The sequence below is a fragment of the Mesoplodon mirus genome, assembly GCF_964341445.2.
Source record: "Mesoplodon mirus genome assembly, chromosome: X".
In the NCBI taxonomy this organism is placed as follows: Eukaryota; Metazoa; Chordata; class Mammalia; order Artiodactyla; family Ziphiidae; genus Mesoplodon; species Mesoplodon mirus.
Genome location: NC_138981.1, coordinates 138,256,669 through 138,281,713, shown reverse-complemented (window position 1 = coordinate 138,281,713; position 25,045 = coordinate 138,256,669). Strand labels below are relative to the sequence as shown.

The window sequence follows — 25,045 nt, the reverse complement described above, 5'->3', positions numbered from 1 at the left end:
GGGGTTTAGCCCTAGCTCTGCCACTAACTCACTGCTTTTGCCCTTTGGTCTTAGCTGGATTCAAAGGCTTTCATTGCCACAAGTGTGACACCCCAATGAGGGAGGCAGTGCCCTATGCTGTGGTGTGACACATCCCATCTGGAAATGGACCAGAAGTAGCAAAGCGTCAGACAATAGCAAATGGACTTTCAGCGTGTAAATCTCCCTCACCTGCTTCTCCTCTGGAGACCTGTGAGCTCCCTGGTAACACAGCAGACTTACCTCTCAGAGTATGGAGTAGTGTCACGTGGGAGTTCCTTCTCCATGTTGCCTGAGTCCTCAGTGCTGCTGACGCTGAAGGGAGTGTGATGGGAGAGAGGAGAGCAGTAATGAGTGGAGAATGCTTTTCTGATTAACACATGACTCTGCATGACCAGCCAGCATCTGTTATGTCAAATGAACTTGGTGCCAATGAGGCATAATTCTTTCAGAGAAGAGCTCTTACACTGGGGGCAAAGAAGACCTGCTGTGGTGAGGAAGATGAGAAGGGGGTGGCTAGGGTTCTGGAGAACTGTCAGTTTCATGGACCAGGGGGAAAGGACCATGGCTTTTCGCTCCACATATGCGCCTCGGTTATAATGTGACAATCGCCAGGGGCCCACTCACAGCAGGAATCAACTAAGAATGGGAACAAAAAAAACAAGGAAACATTCCAACATAATACTGTGCTGGGTTACACAGTGGAATTAGGGGTGATTTTTAAATTTTTTTTTCCTTTTCGCATCTTCATTTTTCAATAATATGACTTTTTATAATAAAAAATAATGATCAAAAAAACTATTTCCAGGGAAGGGCAAATAGCTACAAGCTCTGGGATATGGTTTAGTGAAGCTGTCATGCTAACAGGAGGTGTGTGATGACCTCCTGAGGTTAAGTGACCTGCCTAAGGTCATGCTTGGAGAAAGGGGTGAGCCAGAATTTCAGCCCAGCTTCTGATTTCTTTTGAGATTTAAGCTTACCTCTAAGCCTCCTGGAAGGTAAAGCAAAAGGCGAAAACACACTGGACTACACAACTCTAAGTGCCCCATTAAACAAAATACTGGTGGGACTGGAAGAAGAAAAACCAGGAGATGGACAGAGTTCATAGAGGCAAACGCTAGATGGCACCACAAGGAGGGGCCTTCCCTGGCGGTCCAGTGGTTAAGACTCCGAGCTTCCGCTGCACGGGGCACAGGTTCAATCCTTGGCTAGGGAACTAAGATCCCACACGCTGCGTGGCATATCAAAAAAAACCCCCCAAACAAACAAACAAAAACAAAAAAACCACCTCCCTGAAAAAAGCTATAGAGACAGAAAATAGTGGTGGCCAGGGGCTGTGGCTTGTGGTGCTGGGGGCACTGCCAATGGGTCTGGGGTTCCCTTTTTGTGTGATAAAAATGTCCTGGAATTGGATGGTGGTGATGATTGCACAACGTTGTAAATGTACCAAAAACCACTGGACTGTACACTTTAAAGAGCGAATTTTATGACATATTAATTATATCTCAATAAAGCTACTAGGAAAAATCACTCTAAGGAGTTACAAGTGAAGAAACTGAGGCTCATAAAGGTTGAGCATCTTCTCCAAAATGACCCAACAAATGGGGGTTGAGCAGGCACTTGAACTTGACCCCTACACCCATGATCATCATTCCACAGCAGCAGTGAAAGCTGGTCTGGAGTCCCCAGAGCACCAATCCTGAAAGAAGGCCAGGATGCACCTCTCTGTTACTAAAATCCTCACCCTAGCAGTGGGGTGATGGATGTGTCATAAAAAAAAATCCCAGGAATACACTGTCTCAGTGTGGGTTAGTTTTTAGCTGAGGTGGCATGGAGGTACCCTTCAATATGGCATCCGGAAGCAAGCAGACAAAGAGATGATGAGTGAAATGTGTGTTCAGATGAGGCAACCTGGCATGCTGGAAGGAGCATGGGAGCTGAAGAGAGGAGCCCTGAGTTCTGGAACAGGATGGAATTAACCAGATGGTTCTTAAGGGCCTCACAGGCTCTATCAAGAGTGATGCTCTCAGGATTTCACAAAAGAAAGCTTGTAGTCTACCAAGAAACAAATACAGACAGAAACGGATGGTGCTGGAAGTGGAGTGTAGGATGACTTAATGACAAAAGGGGAGCGCAAAGGCACCGGGTTAGGTAGAACACCTGGAAATGCATAAATCATGTCCGTGAGCAATTAACTCATCTACCTATTCAATACATGATTACACAGAAGGTACTCTGGATGAAGTACTTAATGAGGTACTGGGGATGCAGGAATGAGGACAACACAGGGCCTGGCAGGAGAAGGCCGGGACATAGAAAGATCTGGGACTTCTCACCTGCTGTAGAATGAAGACAGTGGCTCCCCGGAAGATACCTCACCAGCATTCACGTACTCCTTCATAAAGAGAATCCCTTTGCTGTAGAAAAAACACAGCAGAACAGAAAAAGGTATACTGGAAGATTCCAGGGGACTGGGCCTGACCCAAAGCAGGGGTCCAGGACAGGAAGGAGGTGCAGGAGCTCATGGGAATGCCTGGGGGCAGAGGTGCTGGTGCTCTAGTCCCCCGGCAGGCAACAAAAGCAGGAAACAGGAGCTGCTAGACTGCTGAGCCCGCTGTGGACTCGGGCTGAAATCAAAGCCCAGGAGTACAGCCCGTGGCGTGTGGATTTGAGTGCTAGGAAGACGCTCCCCACAGCCAGTGGTGGGACACTACCCTCCCGAGACTTCAGTCCAGTGGACTTTCCATTCTCCTCTCTGACCACATTTTGTTTCCGTTCTGCCTGGGACTGAGATCACCTCTAAGCCTCATCTTACACTGTCAAATCTCCATCAGCAATCTAACCTCTCCCTTCCCACTCTTGGAGCTCCAGGGTGAGCTCAGGAAGTTGCCTCACCCGGGACAAGCCCCTGGCAACTTTGGGAACAAGGTCTACCTCACGATGGGCTCACCATGACACCAAATTTGGCCCCATTTATATGCTCTGCACTCCAGCCTGTTGGCTTGATGGCAGTAGACGCTCCTCTGATCTCTCCTACACACACACACACACACACACACACACAGTTCACTCAGCCTCCTTGTAATGGCTCCCTTCCTGCACTCTAAGATGGCAGGTGAGGACAGGAACTCAGGTGAGGCAGTGGTTATGCGCCTCTTCTCACAACAGGTAACGTGAGAGAGACAGACATAGGCCCTGGCCTCAAAGGGATTTCTTTTGACTTCGCAAGCATGTTCCCCAAGAAACGTTAGCAAGGTCCGAAGGATGGCAGAGCCCTAGGAAGTGCCACCTCAGCTTCTCATTGGGAGACTCTGTTCAGGCCCACACACAGGAGTTTATATCAGGGGAACACTTGGGCTACACTCTGTGGTCCCTTGACCAATGGGATGCTGAGAATTGGAGTAGGTCCTAGAGCTAATATCAGGAAGTAACGTGGGACAAAAGCCGAGTCCTTTAGCTCCAGGGAGGAAATAGCCCACAGAACATCTCCGAGATTGTCCCTTCTTACCTGGTTGAGTTAGACTCCAATTCACTTGGGGAGGCTGGCACATAAACCTGAGGCTGCTCAGAGGTGGCAGTGACAGTAACAGTGACCATACAGCTTGAGGGGTTCCCCATCCTGAAAGAAGTGGAGGGAGAAGCGAGTGTGTCACCACTGAGAGCTGGTGTCGTCCAGAGCCCAGCAGGGTTGTCAGGGGCTAACGCCGAGACTGCCACTTCAAAGAGTTGAAAAGAACGCTGACGTTTTTTAAACAACCCTTGAAAATCACTGAGCTGTTTGTTCCTTGAGGCTCCTAAGATCAATGGGTAAAAGTACTCATTTTATAGATGAGAAAACCCAGGCTATGTGACCCAGGTTACATTGTAAGTTGGTGGCAAGACCCCAACCTTCCAGTGTGTGCCCAGAACTACCCCTGCAGCCAAGGGCCTTGGCCTATGACTCACTTGGTTACAGCAGAGCTATGGGGCTAGCAAGGACTTGACAGACACAGCCCCGCTCACCTCCTCAATGGGTGGGGCTGCCCCTTCCTGGAATGAGCTTCCCGCCCCCATCCTCTAGTGAAGTTTCTGTAGAGCACATGGCTGAGGGAGAGAGGGACAAATGAATTTAGCTGTCACCAAGGAAGAGAGGTGGATGGACCTCATTCTGGAAGTCACCTACCATAAGAAGCAGCAGGAGACTGACAGGTATAATGGTTTTTCTGAATCTCCACCCCTTGGCGTAGCACACAGCCCCTGGCCTGGAATCCAGTGCCCAGGACTTCAACTAGTTTGAGAGTGGGGAGGGTAGAGAACAATCATGATAGCACCTGCCCAGCTCCCAGCCTCATCTGTCCAGACAACGTCACGTGTACCTGATCTCTCTCGTACCTTTGCACATGACACCACTTTCTCCTCTGGGAAGCCATTCCCGGAGTACCTGCCCTGTCACCGCAGGCTGGATGAGGTGCCCTGCCTCAATGTGCCCCGTCACCCTGTGCCTAGGCCTAGGTCACTCTAGGACACAGAAATGCACCATGCAGACTGAAGGAGGTGGACTGGCTGGGAGGGGAGGCCCAGTGGGAACGTGGAGAGACAGACGGGGGATAAAGTACAGAACCAGACAGTCAGAAGAGGACCGAGTACGAGAGGAAGGAAACAGCATCCACTTGTGACTGAACAGCTAGCCAGTGTCTGGCATCCTCTGATCCACACACAGCATGACAGTCGAGGGGACAGAGAGCTGAGGGGGCAAGGGGACCTGAAGCACAAGGAGAAGAGGCAGCGGGTGGGCTTCCCTGGTGGCGCAGTGGTTGAGAGTCCGCCTGCCGATGCGGGGGACGCGGGTCCGTGCCCTGGTCTGGGAGGATCCCACGTGCCGCGGAGCGGCTGGGCCTGTGAGCCATGGCCACTGAGTCTGCGCGTCCGGAGCCTGTGCTCCACAACGGGAGAGGCCACAGCAGTGAGAGGCCCGCGTACCGCAAAAAAAAAAAAAAAAAAAAAAAAAAAATGGAGAGGCAGTGGATATAGCAGTGATTAGCAATACAGGCTCTGGGCTGACTGCCGGGGTTCTAATCCCTGTTAGGCCACTGCCTGGCTGGGTGACTATTGGCCAGCTACTCAACGTCCCTCCGCCTCAGCCTCTCAACTATAGAAGAGATATAATAATAGCACCTCTCTCATAGGGTTGGTGTGAGAACTAAATGAGTGAGGACACATAAAGCATGAGAAGGATGCCTGCACATTCTCAGCATGCAGCAAATGCTAATGGTTCCTACCGTGGTGTTACTGCTGTGGTATTTGTGTGCTTCCTGAGGGTGTGCTTGGGGGCCCAGCCATCTTGTTCAGTGTGTGTATGGCCGCTACCTACAACTGGTTCATATGAAGTACTTGCATATCGTCTCTGGATTATTCCCAAACTCATGACCACTTTGGGCAAAGATCTCTGGAGAGCTAAGAGAACACTGAAATGGTGCCACACAAGGCACAGCTTAGAAATCTTCCAGCCCCATGAATGGCAAGGCACCCCGTATCCTTCTGCCAAGCCAGGTCTTCACACTCCATGTGGCTGCCAGACAGCACGGTTCTCTGGGCACCTTCTCTCTATCAGGTTTGGTGCTGTGGTTCCAAACTCAAGCCCACAGAGATCTACCCCTGAGATACTCATTGCTTGTCAGCCTCCCATGGGCTCCTAGCCCATCACACGTGCAGAAGGTAGCTGGCACGCCTAGCGTGTTAGGGTTTGTTCTGGGCTATGGGCCCTGACAAAAGTCAGGTTCAGGCAGGCAGAAGTCTAGCACAGAGTGGCCCTTACCTGCTGGCCTGGCTGTCCACTTCCAGGTGCTGCTCAGGATTTCTGGGGCTGCTCTGCTGCTCGGGGTTGCTGGGGTCTGCCGGCTTCTGGGTGGGTGCAGCTGGGTCTCCCCGGTCATCTTGCTGGGCTCCAGGCCTCCCTTGCCAGGTGTCTTCCACCTTGGTGACCACATTCTCCTCCTCAAGATCAGCCAAGCTGCTGAGGAAGAATAAGCCCTTGGTTACCAACTACACACTGATATCCCCACCCGTGGCCATAGCAGGCTCCTCTCCCAGGAGGTGGGGCAGACAGGAGCCCGGCATGGCCCCCACCTCGGGAAGAGCTCGTGTCTTCCTCAGGAGGACCCCAGCGCCGCTGCTCCCCTCCCACCAACAACGGCCGTCCTCACGTGTATTACATGAAGCCTGAGCCCAGATGCTTTTGTCACCCCCTCAGTCCAGCAAGGAGGGAGTGCCTTCCCTGCTGTCCTTGGCATCAAGCTCTTTGGGAGATCTTCCTTCCTTGCTGGCCTCACATCACAGCTACCCTTGCACATCCCTTGCCACCCCCATCCCCATCCTGAGGTGCTTTGGAGGGCCTTGTTCTCAGTGCTGCTGCCTCCTCCACGTCCCGTGGGATGGTGCTACTGCCTGCTGGCCTCAAGCACCAAAGATGCCATATGCCCACTGGCCGGGGCCAAGACTGAGTGAGATTATTGAAAACATGAGGCTAGTTCACCATCACCTTGATCCTGGCCTGTCCCGAACTCAACCCTCCTCATATCAGCAGCCTGCCTCCAATGGCTGGTGGGGCTACCTTAGGACAAGAAGATCAAACCACCAGCTACCTCCAGCCCTGGGACTCTACTCATGGAAGTTAATCCCATAGTAGGCAGGCAGGCTCGCTGCCTTCAAGCTGGAATAACAAGGGAAGTGGAGCTCATCATACCTTTTGGAGAGTATGCTCTCCTCAGACAATGCCAGCCCCTTAGCCAGCAGAATGCCCTGACACACCCACCCCACCTCTGCCTGTGACATACAGGCTTGAGCTAAAGGCAAACCAAGAAGGCCTAAAGAGTTTGTTTCCCAACTCTGGAAGCCCTGAGCTAGCTTTACCATGGACTTAATCGGAGTCCTGTACCAACCCATATCCCCTACAGAATTACAGTAATACAAGTTACCCTCACCAAGTCTGTGAAGGAAGCCAAGATTCTCAGGAAAGAGCAATTTGGATGTCCACTGCGACACATGGACAAGTGGATGACTAAGGCTCCTTCACCCTAGGCCTCAGAGCAGAGTTACTACAATTACAGGCGGTATAACCCACCTAACCCATAAAAAGGAAATCACAGTAAAACAGTCACAGGAAGTCTTGCTGAGCAATGTAACAACCCAGAGGTCTTCCAGGCCCCTAATGAATCGCCTGGAAGTCAAGTGTTTAGAGATAGGGAAGGTAATACTTCTGGCTGTAACCAGATCAAAGATCCAGAAGCCTAATACAGCTACTGACAATTGGACACAATCACACCCTCTACGTGGAAGAAAACAGCCCCTTCGACTCTTGTGCTACCTCCATGACACTCCCCCAAAGGTTGACGGCAGTTGTCCGCTGTGAACAAATGTGGTTAAAGTTCACCTGTTCCTAATGCAGAGAGAACATAAACCTGAAAAGCCCAGACTTGCAACACAGAGGAAAACAGCATACGCTTTAGATGTAAAGTCTAATAATACAAATTTAGTGAGAAGGTGAGCTAATCTATCTTATTAAGTAAAGTCAGGCCAATACGGCTGGTAAAGGGGACCAGAGGCCAGCTTTCTGAGTGTCCTTAAATAGTCTGGTGGAAAGAGATAGTCCTCTGGGACTGGTTTATTTGGCTGTAACTTCTTATAAAAAGAGAATCCAACATTTATGTAGTACTTTGTGCCAGGAAATGTCCTACATGCAAACACATTTAACCCTCACAACAACCCTGCGTGGTAGGATCTATTACGGCCACTATTCTACAAGTAAGGAAACTGAAGCACATAGATGAGTACGATACCCAAAACCACATAACAAGTAACTGACAGAGCTTAGGTTTGAGCCCAGGCACAGAAGTCCGTGCTCACTATACTATACCTATACCACCTCTTCCTGTACCTGTACTGTGATGAAGCAAACCAAGTTAGAGTAGGGTAGAGTTCCTCAGTTTTGGACAGCTCCACTGCTCTGCAGGAAGTCCCTGCCCACCCCATCCCCCTCCTTCCCCCACCTCTTAGGAAAGAGGCCCCTTCCCCACGGAGCCCCAGCGCCCAGAGCAGGCATCTCCGCCCGAGGTCCCTCGTGGTTGGAGGGTCGAGCCGCCCTCCCCGCGTGTCCACAGCTCCTGGCCGCGGCCAGCTCTGAAGGCCAGCGCCCAGAGACCACCGACACCAGGGCACCCCGCCAAACAGCCCCTTTGGCTGCTTGCGGGCACCCAGCTCCCTTCCTCTCTCCCGCCTCCGCCGGCACTGCGGCGAGGATGCACACATGGTGGGGTGGGGGGCTGCTTCAGCCCCAAGGCTGGTGGAAGCACCCGTGTCCTCCAGGCCTTCGGGGGAAGGGCAGGGAAAGCCCAGGGTGCCCGAGATGGGCGGCCCAGCCCAATTGTGATCCTCGCGCGCCATCTAGTGGCAGGCGCGGGCACGACCGCGGGAGAAGCGCCGCCGAGGCCTCTCACGCCCACGGTAGCCATTTTGCTGTGTGGACGGTCCCGTTTCCCGACGCACACCGGACCAAGCTCACGGCTGCAGGAAATGGCGGCGAGCGCAGGCGCACACTCGCCGAACGCAAACGCGCACCCTCCCGGGGCACGCATGCGCAGGCGCACACAGGACGATCTCAAGCTGGTCTCGACCCAAAAGCGTGCAGGCATGCGCGAGTCGGGGACGCACGCACAGGCGCACACGTTCTGTGCCGGCGCGCGTGCGCAGGCGTACAGTGCGTGCCGGCGCGCGTGGGCAGGCGCTCACATTGCGTGCTGGCGCGCGTGCGCAGGCGCAAACGTTGTGTCCCGGCGCGCGTGCGCAGACGTACATGTTCGTGCCGGCGCTCGTGCGCAAGCGCACACGTTCTGTGCCGGCTGCGCAGTTCCCTGCAGAGCAGGTAGGGACTCTGTCCCCCTTTTTTTCTTCCCATTGCAGAATCTCCTGGCCTCCCATGACATCGTGACAGCTCTAGGACAGAGTTTGTCAGCCTCACCATTACTGACATTTTGGACTCGATAACTGGTGGGAGCTGTCCTCTGCACTGTAGGACGCTGGGCAGCATCCCTGGTCTCCACCCACTATCTGCCAGTAGTACCTTCTTCCCAGTTGTGGCAATCAACAGTGTCTTCAGACATTGCCAAGTGACTCTTGGGGGGTTGGAGGTGGGGGAGATGCCCCTGTTTCAGAACCACTACCCTAGAACAATTGAATCTAAATCTCTCCGCGTGGGTCACAGGATACTTTAAAAAAACACAACAAAACCACTTCTCAGGTGATTATCAAGTGCAGCCAGAGTTGTGAAACACTGATCAAGAAAGTTTGTTTTGATTTTGCGAACTTTTAATCAGAGAAAATTAGTTCTAAGCCTGGGCTCTACAGTTAGCCAGATCTGAGCTCTATTCCTAGCTTTGCTCTTCATAGGAGCCCTCCGTTTCCTCCACTGTCAAACTGCATAATAAGAAGCCAGATCCTTCCCCAGGTTTGGGGAATATTACATGCGATTGTGCAGATGGCATGCTGTACACATTAACCATCTGAAAGTTACTGGTTCTGGGTCTTGAGAATAGGCTCCAAAGAACAGAGTTCATAAACTAGCTTTTCAAAGTTTTTCCTGGGGTTTTTCTTAGAGCCTCTTCAGTTGCGACTCAGCTCTGCCATTTGGAATCCCTTGACAAGTCAGTTAACCCTTCTATGCCTCAGTTTCCCCACCGTATCCATTTCACAGGGTTGCTGGCAAGTGTAAAGCACCTGGCAGAGCGCACTATAGGTGTCAGTTTTTGTTTTCACTCTGTTAATCGTCAGGGCAATTTGAAACAAAAAAGTCACATAATAGGGCCTCATACCTTAGAGATCCGTTACCCACCCCACCCCCAGCATCACGGTTTATGTAGGGGTGACAAATGTAAAAAAGTAGCTGTAATGTGTGAAATGGCAAAAATTCACTCACTTTTTAAACACCTAAATCAGACCGTGTTCCTCTCTGGCTTAAAACTTGAAAGAGCATCCAATCTCCCTCTCATGGCTTAACCAGGGCACGGTTCCATCTATGGTCCCCCTCGCCGGGTAATCTACTTTATGCTTTGGAACCTGCTAAGTGTGTTCCCAAAGCAGGGTTTTAAGTCTGTGTTTCCCTATCTGCAGCTCTTTACTCCTTGCTCTTCCTAGAGTTGTTGGTTCCTCCACTCATCTAAGTAGTACCCTCCTCACCACCATTACTCTCTATCTTAGCACCCCGGCTATTTCTTTCAAAGCACTGTTCTTCCCAGGAGTCACAGAGACCTGACTTCCAGTCCTTTGTTATTCATTATAGTTAGGCACAAAGCTCACATGATTGTGGGGAGGCCCGTATGAGACACTGAGTACAGGGCTGTGCGCACATTAGGTGCCCCAAAGTGAAGTAGCTGTTGTGATTATTAATGATATCTGATACAAAAGGCCAATCAGCCCCTGCTTACCTTGACAAACCTCATGTTCCACGCTTAGCTACTTACAGTGCCCAGTAAACACCAGGTTATTTGGAGTCCTTTATACATCCTGTACCCTTTGCTTGGAGAACTCCTATTCACCTTTCAAGATTCAGCTCAAAAGCCACCTCTCCCATGAGGCTGTCCTGGGGCCCCCTTCCCCTGTTCCAGTCTGGACCAGGTTTTGTCCCCCATTAGCCCTGTCCGATTTGTCTGTGTACTCCAGTCTCCAGCACAGAGCAGGTGCCTTCCAAGTGGTGGCTGACTGAAAGAGTGGTTGACTTCCTGACTATGGAGGACTTCCTGGCAGAGGCCAGAGGTTTCCAGCTGGGGCTTCAGCCCTCGCCACGTCCCTTGGGCCAGCTCACGGGCCTCACTGGCCTCACCTTCCCAGCCAAAGGCTAATGTACACTTGAGCCGCCTCTCTCCACCGCACGAGCTCAGCACTGTTGGCTGATGCCTTACCCCTTTGGGTCCGTCTCCATGTCCTCCAGGTATGCTGGGCTGTTGCTCTTCCTGTCAGCCAGGACAGCAGAGGCAGAAGTGGAACCAGAGCTGAAGGAGGAAGCACACAGACCTTCTGAAGCCTCAGACCAAAGGAGACTTGGGGCCCAGGTCTTCCTCTTCCCAGCTGCATTCTCACAGGAAAGGAGGACCTATGTCTGGCCGTGACCAGCTTGGAATTCCTGGGGAAGTGTCCTCCTAGTTTGGGGTTCCAGCATCCTTGCATGACCTACACTTCCCGGGGCTCTGTGGGAATCTAGAATGATCGTTCCTTACTAAATGTTGCACACACCCACAGCAAAATGGCCACTTCCCACTGGTGGATTGGTAGATGAAATAGGGCAGAAGCCTGCAGCCTGGGAATGCACAACCTCTTCCCATTGCACCTTTGCACCTTCCCAGCCACCTCCACATGCTCCCTGGGGCTGAGCCCTCTACTGCCGGCTGGCTGTCCCTGGAATTCTTCCCACTGACTTCTCCTAGCAGGGTCTCTTCCCAAGCTACACTTCTCAATGCCCTCTTCTCTGCCACCTCAGCTTGGGTCCCTATGGGTAGGTGCTGAGTTGTCTGGGTCCCCTGACTTATCACCTGTACCCACTCCTCCACTGCCCCTGGTGGGTGGGTTCGCCTCCCAGCCTCCTCTGTCCTGCAGTGATCACCTGATGTGAAGATGGCATGGAGCTGAGAGGTTCAAGGGGGACCCTGGGGTGCTGGACGTGAGGATGAACCCTAAGGCCATCTGGCAATGGGATTGGTCATTAGGCAGTTGCCCCACCCTTACCTGGTGGCTGCTGGTCCAGGCTTATGAGGCTGCGAGTTGGCACTGGGCACCTCCTGATCATCCAGGAGAGGGGTAAAGACAGCAGGTGAGCACAGCCTGTGGAAGGAGGCCAAGCCCGGTCTTGGTTCAGGACTTTGCGTCTTTATGTCTACACCCCCTGAGAGGGTGGCTTCTGTTCCCAACAGGTGATGGGCACTAAGGAGTTCCTCAAATGGATGCTTGGAGCACAGTCCTCACTCACATCCTACAGCTGACTGACACCAGGACAGCACGGCCTCGTGGTGAAGTGCACACTCCCTGAGGGGGCACATTACTCTGATTCAAATCACAGCTTTATTAAGCTTCTGGCTATGTGACCTTGGGCACATCAACTGACCTCTTTGGACCTCAGTTGGATCATCAGTGAAATGGGGTGACAACTGTGTCTGCCTCATACATTTTCTGGGAAGAGTAAATGAGTCAATAGATGCCGAGTACTTAGAAAAATGCCTGGGCCCCAACATGTGCTAAAGTGCTCCTGTGATTATTACTGGGCCCTGTGGCCATTTGTAGAAGTAGCAACACTTTGCAGTCCGTCTGTGCCCATCAACTTGATACAGATTCAGTGGGTGCTGTATTATGCAGCCTTCCCAGGTATAGGCTGAGTTCTACATCTCTCTGTGATTCACAGCGTGCTGAGCAGTTACCTGTGCGAGCCTGCACCCTCCGCTTGAATAGCATGCTGAGTTCCTCATATTTGTTTCCACACCCACTTACACCAGTTGTACTTGCAACCATAATCACTGAATTCAATTATTAAGTAAACTCACAAAAATGAATGGAAAAGGAGAGTGGGTGTTTTTTTCATGACAAACAACCTTTTCTTTGCAAAGACCATAAAAGCAAGTCTCTTAAAAATCATTGTCTACAGAAGAGACAATGTAAAAGACTGTTAAAAGTCATAAAAGTCTAGAAGATATTCAGATAATTTTGCAAGTTAATATGAGCTTTGGCTTTATTTTAAGGAAACTGAATGCAGAAAGCAAAGACTTCATTTTGTGAGGGGGCATAAGCAAGAAGGATGTTCTGGATGAATATTCGAAGACGAAGCAGTCAAGAACCAAGCCCAGTCATGTTGGAGCAGAGAATGGAGTCAACCTGCAGGACCGTGCTGGCAGCACTGTGATGCAGGCTGAGGGTGTCGGGCTCTTGTACAGTCCTCCCCACTAGCAGGAGCTCAGAGAACCGAGGCCCCGGCCCCGTGGCGTTTCCTGGCACCGGCTGAGGCACAGTGGGCAGATGCTGGGGCCTGTCATCCTCTTCCCGTGTTCGCTTGTGCTACTGATTTGGAAGTCGGGCCTTGGTGGTCCAGGCATCAGTTGCAAACTAGTAAAGTTAGTCAGGGCAAGGGGGTCCCGGTGGGCTTGGGCAAGTAGGGGCAGCTGAGAGGGCCAGTTGGGAGAGTGGAGATTCTCTCCTTGGCCAGACTGCTGTAGGGCAGGGGTGCGGGCTGGCAGTGTGCCTTGGTGGCTCTCTGTAGGCACCGGCTTCACCATTGCTCCCTGGCCATCTGTTCTGAACCATAAGGGCTTTAGCACAGCTTGGAGCTGAACTACCTGTGCCAACATCTGTACACCTAACCTTTGTCCCCAAGGATGAATCATGTTCGGTTTGGAACCACTTGAGGACAAGTGGGACCTTGCCACTCCCCATATCTCCTGAGAAAATGGCCCCTGACTCTACCCAGGTCCAAGAAGTCAGAGCCCAGCTAGACACGCTTGTCTCCTACTTTGTCTCACTGGGGCCACTGCTTTTCCGCTCACTGAACTTGAGAGCAGAGCTGGCCAGAGGAGGAAGGTGGAGGAGGCTTTGGGGCTTCTGGAAGGGATGAAGGACCGCCTTCCAGCTTGCCCTCACAGCTCAGCCAAGAAGCAGGAAGGCAGCGATTCATCTATCATTCCCTCCTTCCCCACATGTTCATCCTACCTGCCCAGGCCCGCCCTCATGCCTACTTGGGAGGAGCTTGAGAGACAGTGGAAGAGGGTAGGAGAAAGAGCAAGATTGAAGCAGAGGTAAATCTCAGAAGTGGAAAGTCCGGGGATAAAGGATGTGCTGGCGGCGGGAGTGCTGGAGATGCGAGAAGCAGTAGACGGGACTATGGGAAATGACCAGTGCCCCGCCCCCAGCAGCCCAAGCAGCTGTGGCGACTTGACCAGGAACAGGAGAGAATAAAAAACTTGGGGCCACGGGCCTCCCCAAGGTAGCTCACCCTCCTCTCCCAGAGCTGATGTCTGCTCCAGCCAAGCCTTCAGGTGTGGAGCCCATGGCTCCGGATCCCACGTTGCCATCACTTGATCTGTTATGGGAAGAGAAACATTTGCTGACTGATTGGGTTTTCATTTAATGTAACTCATGTCCTGAGAGTGGGCCTCAAGGACCAGAGGCCCAGGCCTTCAGCTGCCAGCCTGCACTGCTCCAACTGAAGCCAAGCTGATATCAGCAATATTTCTGCCTTTTTTCCAAACTTGATGGGCTGGGAGCAAGAGTGGAGCCAGGAAACAGAGCAAGGTGGCACAATGGGGGGCCAATGACCAATGAAACAAGAGGCAAGGCCTCGGGGTCCACTAATAAACCACAGAGCCCAGGGCAGAGACAAGGCTCCCCGAACAATCCTGGAGCGCCTTCCCTCATTCCAGTGCTGGGGCTCCACAGGGTCTAAGGCTGCGCACTAAGAAGACAATGGCAGGCAGACAAGGCTGTGGGCTCTTATCCATTACTTCCTGTTCAGGAAGTGCCCAACTGTGAGCGACTGCTCACCGTCCCCAGGCTCCGCTGGTCTGGCTTGAAGGACAGGTCAGTGGGATGGCTGTGGGATGGCTGGGGCACAAGCAGCCCCTCTGGACTCAGCATCCCCTGCTATCATTCTGCCTCCTATCCCTGCACCCGCTCCGCATCTCCCTTCGCCTACAGGCCACCCTGGAAGGCCCTGTTAGATGCTCTGCTGGGGTCCATGAATCCTTTGGTCACTGACTTCCCGAAACCTCCAGCTTGGCGGCCTTGCTGGCCTAGAGTTTTGTCCTCCTCTTCAGCTGGCTCCCTGAGGAATCTTGGCAGGGGCCTGCCCTTCTCCAGGCCTCATGCATTCCTTCATTCATTCTTTCAGCAGATATTCATTGAGGACCTGCACTGCCCCCAACACTGGGGACACAGTGAAGAATGGGACAGTCCTGGTCCCAGCTCCATCCACTGACCTTGGATGGGGGGACCACATGGGCTCCGTGTCCCTGCACTGAGTTACCTTTCAGAGTCTGCATCAAGGCCCTTGAAGGCCCTTTCACCACTCAAGTCTCTCTTGGGCTCTCTGGGGTTGGGGGCTTCGTTGTCTTTGGAGCCTGGGGAAGACCTATGGTGGAAAGAAACATAAGTTAACTACCCATCAGCCAACCATACTTAGGTGGGCGCAGTTACCTCATCCCCAAATGCCAGCTTCCTCCAAAGAGCGCAAATCCTGATATTGCAGGATTGGCTAATTATCAAACTCTACCAACAGCTAATGTTGACTGAGGGTCAGGCCCCATTCTCATGACTCTGAATGCATTAGCTCTCCACATCAACCCCACAACATGGTCACTGTTCTTATCCATGCCCACTTTCCAGATGAGCAAACTGAGGCACAGAGAGCCTGGAGTGACTTGCCCCGGGTTCCACAACTAACAAGGGGAAAAGCTGAGATTTGAACCCAAGCAGTCTGACTTCAGAGTTCCAGACTATAATCTTCTATGGTGTAAGACTGATCCTAACCCCTGATTCAGCCTCCCTCTATTCTCTCTGAGGTCATCAGGCAGCCTCATGGTGTCAAACCCAACAGAGACACTCCCATCATTCTCACCATTCAGGACCACTGACCCAGTGGGCCACTCCCGCCTTCTCTCCCCCATCCGTCCATCATGATTCTGTGTCACTGGCTTCAATGTTGGTTTTCCCTCTCCATCTGCATGCTCTGCCACCTACCTTGGTCACCTCCTCTGCTCCCATGGCGTCAACTGTCATTCTTAAGCCAATGACGTCTGCCTGTTCCCACCTCTCCTCTGTGCTCTGACCCGTACCCTCACTGCTTCCGGGACTGGCCCTCAGGCACCTCACCCTCAACATGGCCAGAACTGACCACCCTCACCAGCTGCCCTCAGGGGAATGACCAGGCAGCTGCCACCTCCACGATACTATCTGTGCTCAGTTTGCTGGCTCCTCTCTCCTCGAGTCCCTTGACTTTGTACCCCATGTAAATATCGACATTGAACCCCATTATTTCTGCTCTCATCCCTCTGCATAGAACATGGAAATCTCTTGAGCCCTGATCTCTCTCCCAAAGCTCAACCAGAAACCCTCAAAAGCCTCCTGGTAATTTGCATTTGGATGCCTACAAAAAAACTCATCATATAGTCATTTGTAAAGTACTAAGTATTTACAGCACCCCTTCCTGCCCCCTCCCCTTAGTTCCCACTAGTGTAGTGACTTATGGAGCAAAAAGCACAGGGAGGAAGTCAGGCAGTGGGGTGGGAGTCATGGATCTGCCTGCTCTTGGCCGTGTGGCTTTGAGGAAGTTACTTAAGCATTCATGGTCTCAGTTTCCTCATCTGTAAAATGGGCATAGTGATTGCATCTACATCCTGCATGGGGACACGTGTTAGGCTGTTTGGGACAGGGCAGGGCTTAGTGAATTCTAGCTTTCCCTCTTTCTTCCTTTTCTCCAACTTGACTTTCCTGTTAGAAAGTGGGGGAGGGGTGCTCCAGAGGATCTCCAAGGGCTGTTATAGCTTTGTCACTCCCAGACAAAATGCCAGAGGCCTTATGGGTTGTGGAGGCCTTATGGGGCACACAGCACAGACCTTCCTGAGAGACAGCCTGGCTTCCTGCTGCATCTCTCAGGGTCACTTTGCCCCTGTTTCTCAGGGACTGGTCGCCTTAGGGAAACCAGTGAAGCAGCTTCCAGTGTTGCCTTATTAAAGACGTTGTCACACTGGGTGATTTTCAATCATTCCAGCAATAAATGCTCCTGCAGTCCTGTTCTGGGCCAGCCAGGCCTTGAGCTCTCCAGGAGCTTGGAGTCCTTGGGGCAGAGCCATCTGTGAGTGGACAAGTGTGACTCCGTGTGGAAGACTCTGGTGGAGGGGTGAACACAGCGCTGTGTGAGCTCAGTGCGGAAAGCCCCTCACAGAAGCTGCCTCAGAGAGAAACGCAAGCAAAGGAGGTGCTACAAAGGGGAGACATCTGAGCTGAGACTGAAAAATGCAGATGGGAAAGGGCATCCTACAGCCTGCACAGGCGAATGGGGCTGGGGGAGGCTGGGGGGGAGGGCCCAGGGAGGAAGGGTGTATGACGGGAGCCTGGGGAGGGGGTGGATGAGCCCCGCCGGGCAAGGTAGAGAGTTCAGGCTGCAGAGCCTAAAGGGGAGGGGGCATTGCAGGGGTTTTCGCCAGGGACTGGCATAGGACTACTGCTGCCCTTTGGAAATGGCACCCAGGTAGAAATATCAAGGAGATTCTGGGATGGAGCGAGTGATGAAGGAGGCCTGGCCCCAGGGGAAAGGCACTAGGGACAGAAATATCTCTGAAATAGAATGGATAGAACTCAGTGCCTGACTGCGGCGAGGGTGTAGGGAGGGAGGAGCCGGTGAAGACAGTCAAGGGCCCCAGAGATCGGAGCTCCCACCGCCCCAAGGATTAGCCTGGGCTTATGCTCTGGCCTCCCTCCCCAGACTCTGGCTTCACAGGGTGGGGTCCCAGCCTGTCGGCTTCACTGCTGTGAGCTGGGTGAGTAGCTAAATGAGCAGGAGTCAGAGCCCCTCCGGGGACAAGCGGCCCCTCCCTGCTCGCATCTCCCTCTGCCCCCACCCAAGCTTCCCTGGGGCCCAGCTCCCAGCCCCCCAAACCCTGCCTGCATGTTACCTGACTGTCTGCCCCCTACCTCGGGGCAGGGGCTGGGCCTGCCGTGCTCCCTGCTGGTTGTGCCCTCCCCGACCCCCTCCCTTGTCCCTTGAACTGTCAAGGCTGACCTAGTGACCCCGCCCTGTTCCTGGTGCCTCCCCCCGCCACAGCTGCTTCAGTGGCTTCACGGGGCTCTGCAATGCCCAGATCCCCACCCAGCACAGCTGGCTGCTCCCATCCATAGGGCCCAGCAGGGTGAACCATCACTTCCAGGGGCTCCTGGCACACGCTCAGCGTCTCACTTGTGTCTGCGTCTGCCTCCCCCACCAGGCAGACAGTCAGCAACTTCAGTGCGGGGTGGTCGCCGTTGGGTCCCCAGGGCCGGGTCTGGTCTCCCATGGACCAAGTGCTCGCTCCCCAGGAGTTGTGGAGTGAAATGGGATGGGGGCAGAGAACCCAGGTGGCTCATGTCTCCTACCAACCAGCCGCCAGGCCTCATCGCTTGCACCCTGACCCTGCTGCCCCCAACTCTAGAATCGTGTGTAAGGAGCCCAGGCAGCAGCAGGGCCCCTGTACCTCATTTCTTCTAGGTCTGGGGCCACCAGGCGGAGTCCCGCCCCGGGTGTTGTGATCTGCAGGCGGACAGTCTCCTCACCTCTTGCGCTGTGACCAAAGGAGAGTGTCAGAGAGTCAGTCGGTGGTAAGAAAGGCCTCCGCTTCTCCATCTGTGCGGGGGATCCAAGGGCGTCCTCTCTCAGGAGCCTCCTGGCTAGTGCAGTGGGACACCCAGACCGACTGCCTTCCCCCCTCCCCCTTGTTGTTTCTCTCTTGTCTCCTCTTTGGGCTGAGCTCGGGCCACTGACCTCCAGGTCCCAGAGGAAAAGGATTGAAGGACCCCCTCACCAGTCTCCCATCCTCGACCCCAGCCCCCTTCAGACAGGCTGCTGATCAGTTGCAGAGGTGTGCCCTGCCCGTGGCCGCACTGCAGCATCCAAAGTGGCTAGTTGTGAGTTCAGGGGCGGATGGGAACGGGTGATGAACAAAATGCCCAGGAAACCTACAGACCGAATTCGGAGTGAGAGCCAGTGGAAGGGGCATGTGGGAGACTCAGGGGATGAAGGTCAGAGAGAAGGTGCCTGTGAGCTTGAGACCAGGGAGGATCAGACAGTCTCAGCCCTCAGAGGGTCCCTTTTAGGGTTCCTGTGCTCAGAGGCTGGTCCGAGGGTGACTGCACACAGCCCTCCAGTTCCAGTATATTTTTCGCCCCCACTGCAGCTCCTGACGCCCAGCAGGATCGGGCCGTGGTGGTGGCTAGGGCTGGAGAGAATCTAGAACTCCCTGGCTTTCTGGGGTTCCCCCTCATTCCAAACCACACCCGCCCAGGTCCACATCACAGCCACTCACTGTTTCCTTTGGTTGCACCCGGCCACCAGGCTGCAGATGGGGGTGAGCCCCAGGTCTGCCTTGGTGAAGCCCCAGCCCAGCAGGGGGCAGGATGAGGGCCGAGTGGCATGGGCCGTGCACAAAGCCAGCCCCAAAGGCACCCGAAAGGTTCCATGGAGGAGTAGGCCAGCCCAGGCCAACTGGGGGCATATAAGGGGAGGAGGTGGAGGCTGGCGGGGGTCTTAAAAGCAGAGACCAGATTGAGTGTGGCAAAGGGAAGCCACAAGATGGGCTTGAAGTGGGGATTGGGGGGTGGGTCTTGAGATGATCAGCCTGGCACGTTAGAAAGGACACTCCGGGGTCCCAGGAGGAGGAGGGGTGGGGGAACAGGGTGGAGACAGGGACTTGAGTCGTCCGAGTAGTCCTCTTGGAGTTGACCGTGGCATCTGGCTCCAACCTAGACTGGGAGCTCGTGGAGGCCAGGTCAGTGGGCTGCTCATCTCTGTCCCTCCTGGACACTGCAGATGACCAGAGGAAATGGAAGGGCTGCCAGAGACAGGGCCTCTCTGCACATGAAAGAGCGGCGAGGGCCTGGTGCAGGCAGATCGCTCTGATCTCCGCCCGTCTCCATGATAACCACGAAGACAGCGTAAAGCCCTGGGCTGCTGTCGCTACTCTGTCCCATCTAAAGGACATGGTGCCAGGGAGCAAGGACACGTCCCACTTGGGGACATCACAGGCCAGTAAAGCATACCTTCTCCCTGGCGTTTCTAGCTATGTCAGAGAGGAAATAGGGACCCCAGCTGGCGCCTGTCCCTCAACGCCTTGCTCCTGAGCGATTTCTTCTTAAAGGCCCAGCTCAAATGGCACCTCTTCCAGGGGTCCTGTTACACGTTGCATTGTGTCACCGCTAAAAGATATGCTGAAGTCCTAACCCAAGTATCTGGGTGAATGTGACCTTAATTGGAAATAGGGTCTCTGCAGAGGTAATTAGCTAAGATAAGGTTGTACTGCAATAGGATGCATCCTAATCCAATATGGCTGGCGTCCTTACAGAAAGGGGACATTTGAACACAGACACACAGAGGGAAGACAGCCACGTGATGATAGAAGCAGAGGTTGGAGGGATGCATCTACAAGCTAAGAGGCGCCAAGGGTTGACTGCACTACCAGAAGCTGAGAGAAAGGCCTGCAACAGATTCTACCCCAGAGCCTTCGGAGGAGCACACAGCCCTGCTGACACCTTCCTTCATTTAACTTCTGGCCTCTAGAGCTGTGGAAGGACAACTTTCTGTTGTTTAATCCACCCAGTTTCTGGTACCTTGTCACGGAAGCCCCAGCAAATTCATACAGAGGCAGTAGCTCCTTCTCAGGCACCCACAGCGGCATTTCCCTCTGAGACCAGCAGGTGCCAATGTTGGTCTCTCCATTTGTTGAAGAGCTCAGCAAATCAGGAAGCGCCGAACCATACCAGCACCCAGGCAATGTGCAAAGGGCTTTATGTGTACTATCTCATTTAGGATTTGGGACGGCCTCTGGAGGTACGTATCACTGCTCCCTATTTTACACATGAGGACACTGGGGCACAGACAAGTAAAGTGACTTGCTCAAGGTCACACAGCCAGTACAGGGTTTTGCCTTGTGCCAGAAGCTGTGCTCTTACTCACTGCTCCCCAGCCCCTCTGCCAGGCAGCATGTTGGGGCCCAGCCTCCAGGCCCCACCTTGATCAGGTGAGGCAGACAGCCAAGAAAGCTTGAGCAGCGCTGTGATGGGGCCAGCAGCCAGGCCTGGGGCTCTCACACAGGCCAATTTCTCTGAGAGAAGGTATCTGAGTGAGCTCAGTTTGGAAGGTGGGGAAATGAAAGGAACCCAAGAAACCAGCCCCATGGTGCCTGGAGGGAGGGCCGTTGCCACAGGTGGGCAGTGGAGGGGGGAGGGGAGGGGGCTGATGGTGGAGACAGGAGCTCAGATTTGTACACTTGGTGCTGAGGAGCCTTTGAGGCACCCAGGCAGGTCAGGAGTCCAGAGGAAGACGGGGCATCCTTGTGTGGCACTCCTTCTGTTCCTCTCTGAAGTCCCTAAAGGGTTTGGTGCCTAGACAGGGGCGCCCCTCCTAGTTGGCTGAGAAGCTGGCCTTCAGACCCAAGCCAAGGGGGATGTGGCAGGGACACGCTTGGGGAGGGGCCTGGGGACCAGGCTGTGAAATCCTCCTTTCCTACTTTGCCATAAACCAGCCTCCAGAACTGTGAGACAATACATTTCCATTGTCTGAGCCACCAGTTTGGGGGACTTCATTATGGCAGCCTGAGCAAGACAGACAGCCATCTTGCTAGGACAGCAGGTGATGGGTAGTAAACATCTGAAGGAATTTTCTGGAATAAATGTTAAAATGCCTCTCAAATGATAATATAGCACAACCTACTTCTCCTCCTATGTTCTTTCAGAAGGCATCTGAAACCAACATTAATTGCTTTCTTTTATTCAAAAGAGAAATTAAGGAGAATTCAGAGATGTGCATTGTTTTTGCTGAATTGTGTCCCCTCCAAAATTTATATATTTAAGTCCTAATCCCCAGTACCTCAGAACGTGAGCTTATTTGGAATAAGGTGATTGTAGATATAATAAAGATGACGTCATACTTGAGTAGGTTGGTCCCTAATCTAATATGACTAATATCCTTATAAGAAGAGGAGGTCAGGACACAGACACACAGAGGAAGACCTTGTGAAGAGACGCAGGGAGAAGACAGGCATCTACACGCCAAGGAGAGAGGTCTTAGGAGAAACCCTGCCAACACCTTGATCTTGGACTTGCAGCCTCCATAACTGGGAGACAATAACTGGGTTATTTGAGTCAGCCAGTTTGTGGTACTTTGTTACAGCAGCTCTGGCAAACTCAGCCCCCATATTCCATCAATCACCATGTCCCATCAATGCTACCTCGTGAAGAGTTCTCAAAATTTCCTACTTGTTCAAAAGTTCTTACGGTGTCCTGTCTCCCTCCTGGCACAGAAGAGGTGGCCCCAAGGACCGAGGTCACATACAAATGGTTGTGGGGCTTGAGTCGGGGAGGGGCGTGTGGGACATGCAGTGGCAATTCCAAGACCTGTAAGAGCCCCAGAGGCAGTGGCACCGTCGGCAGGACTTAGCATGATTCAGCTCAAAGTACAAGGAGGTATTGATTGCCTTTTGCCTGCAGACAAGAGAGAGCCATTATCTGCCCGGACACTCTGGGGCTCAGAAATCAGGGCAAATCAGAGCCCCACCTGGAGTGAGATCACCCACGCTCAGCCTGTCCCTGCCCTGTCACCCCGCTGCCAGACCCTCCCACCTGATGGCCTCACAGAGCAGAGCCAGTTCTTGGCACCCACCTGGGCTCCCGAGTCCCAGCGGGGCTAGGCAGGCTGGGCGTGCACTCCATCCAAATCGCCCGAGACAGTTTGGCTCTGCCCGCTTCCGCACTGGCAAAGAAGGAGGCGGAGGACAGCATGCGCAGGTTGAACTTGACCAACTTACAGGAGAGCCTTGAACAAGCCTAAGAATAGCAGGGCTCGTGCCCTGGCCACAGACCCTCTCACATCCCACAGCTGGTACTTTTCCTCAGGATGTTGTGGCTGCCACTGGACTCAGTGGTGGACGGGTTAAGTTGACACAGTTTAAGCACTAAACAGACAAGACTGAAGCACTCTCTCCCAGGAGACCAGGCTGTTTTGCGCCTTTCAACCCCAGGACATCCAGCCAGAGAGGCCCTTACTGACTTCTGTGCCCCATCCTATCACTGGGCATACAGGGACACTGACCCTGAGGTCCTGTAGGGAGGTGACCTGGCAGTCACCAGCCCTGGGCAGAGATGAGCAATTGATTACCTGCTTGAGCCGGGAGGGGATCGTGCCAGAGCAGGTGGGTCCTGGCTCTTCTTGGAAGGCCTGTCCTCATCCACTACCTCAACCCTTTGGGCAAGAAGAGAAACAGATGTACCGCTGTCCTCAGGGCACTTTTGGCCTGCGAAGCTGCCCTGGACCTTGCTGACCCCGAAGGACATGCTTTCTTTCAGTGGTGTTTATGGCTTAGCAACTGCAGCTTGGGATAAGGACAGAACACTGGGTTGAATAGCATCCCACCAGAATTCATGTCTTTCTGGAACCTGGGAATGTAATCTTATTTGGAAATACAGTTTTTGCATCAATTTGTCATCAAGTTACAATGAGGCCACACTGGGGTAGGGTGAGCCCTAAATCCATGACTGTTGTCCTTATAAGAGGGAAATCTGGACACAGACACACAGAGAAAAGAAGGTCATGTGATGATGGGGGCAGAGATAGGAGTGATGTGTCTACAAGTCAAGGACGGCCAGCAACAGCAGATGCCAAGAGAGAGGCCTGAGATGGCTTCTCCCTCACAGCTCCCAGAAGGAACCAAGCCTGCCCACACATTGATCTCGGACTTGTAGCCTCCAGAACTGGGGGACAATCTGTTCCTGGACTTTGTGCCAGTTCCCACAAAGTGCCGGTTTGTGGTACTTTGATATCGCAGTCCCAGGAACCGCATACAGCCAGGAGGAGGACAGCATTATCTGTCACTTCCATCATGCTGCCACCACCCTCTGCTGGCTGTATTCTAGTCGGCCTTTTTGGTCTTCCCCACTCCGTGCCTTTGCACAGCTGGGCCCTCTGCCTGGAACACTTGGTATGCCGAGTCCTCCTTGTTTTTCAGTCCTCACCTCGTCATGGATATTTTCCCTCTCTACCCAACAGAATACCCCTAAATTTCAACTGGCCAGAAGTTTCTTCCCTGTCCTCCCCAAATATTCCCTTTTCCCAGAAGATGTCCTGTCAACTAATGGTGCCACCCCTCCCTCAGTCAGCTGGAGTGTCTTGATATCCTGATCATGGCCCACTGAACCCTGTTCACCCTTTAGGGACCATCTCCAGTGTCATGGTCACTTCCAAGGGCCTGGTCAGGCAGGGGCTCCCAATGACAAGCCTCTGGACTCCAGCCCAGTGATCCGTCCTACCAAGGCACTGTCCAGCCCACCCCTGGTAGGGTGGGCAAGAGGGCAAAGGAACAACTTTTCTGTAGCCCAGTAGCTACTTTTGCTGCAAAACCCCAGAGGCCTTGGAAACGCTGAAGCTCCATCTTGGGTCGGGGGCCGGTTTCTCTCAGCCAGGCTCCTGCCTATGCAGCATTGGTTGCCAGGGTCTTATGTGCCACCACAGCCACCCACGTGCTTCCTTGGCTTCCAAACAGAAGCCGCCAGCCCCTCACAACTCCCTCTACTCAGGGACAGTGACCGCATCCCACCCTGCGCCTGCTCTCCCCACACTCCACCCCTGCCACTAGAAGACCTTCCCTTTGCCGACACTTACCTCTTTGCGATGAACGGGACCGGTGTCTCCTGGGCAAGGCTGCTGGAAGAAGGCAGAAAGGTGACGAGTTGGGCAGAACCCACAGACAGGTGACATCAGTCCCAGTACCTTGCCTACCCTGATGGCGGCAGCCAGACCTCTCAGGTTTCCAGAAAGTAGATCTGAGAGTCCCAGAAGGTCTGGTTAGGAGGGCCCCTCAACCCCCCCGTCACCAGCCAGAGGAAGACCAGAGCCCTGAGGGGAAAGGAACTGGCCCAGAGCAGGGAGCGGGCTAGTGGCTGAGCCACAACTCACCTGGCACTCTTCTTGGCCGCCGACAGGACGTAGGAGTGCTCCCGGGGAGCTGTCTTCCTCACCACACTGCTGGCAGCCTCTGACCTGGGGTGGCACAGGGAGGGGGCATCTGATGGCATGAGGGCGGGCTTGCTCTGCCAGCCTAGCCAGGCAGCTACTCGGGAGGCAGGGGGAGCTTTAGGGAGCTGCCTAAGACCCCACACGTAGAGGGCAGCAGAGCAGGCAGTCAATGCCTGGCAGCCTGGCTCTGGAGCTCTCGGCTCTTCCCCGGTACCTCCGAGGCCTGGGGACCCTGCTGCTGTTGACTCCGCCCTTAGGACTGCCTGTCTGCTG

General features: G+C 53.6%; 1 protein-coding gene across 2 annotated transcripts in view; it reads right to left on the bottom strand.

Annotated features, from left to right (window-relative positions):
- ZNF185 (zinc finger protein 185 with LIM domain) overlaps nt 1–25,045 on the bottom strand; it is a 59,061-nt gene that overhangs the window by 16,512 nt on the left and 17,504 nt on the right. For both annotated transcript variants that reach the window (XM_082610643.1, XM_082610644.1), the window contains exons 9-21: nt 24,713–24,796; nt 24,419–24,460; nt 22,919–23,002; nt 22,424–22,513; nt 18,246–18,332; nt 15,044–15,148; nt 14,015–14,101; nt 11,767–11,862; nt 10,947–11,036; nt 5,813–6,010; nt 3,527–3,637; nt 2,355–2,435; nt 262–333 (exon numbers count right to left, since the gene is read on the bottom strand). In XM_082610643.1, coding sequence (XP_082466769.1) covers nt 262–333; nt 2,355–2,435; nt 3,527–3,637; nt 5,813–6,010; nt 10,947–11,036; nt 11,767–11,862; nt 14,015–14,101; nt 15,044–15,148; nt 18,246–18,332; nt 22,424–22,513; nt 22,919–23,002; nt 24,419–24,460; nt 24,713–24,796 — 1,227 coding nt within the window. The remainder of the gene's footprint in view (nt 1–261; nt 334–2,354; nt 2,436–3,526; nt 3,638–5,812; nt 6,011–10,946; nt 11,037–11,766; nt 11,863–14,014; nt 14,102–15,043; nt 15,149–18,245; nt 18,333–22,423; nt 22,514–22,918; nt 23,003–24,418; nt 24,461–24,712; nt 24,797–25,045) is intronic.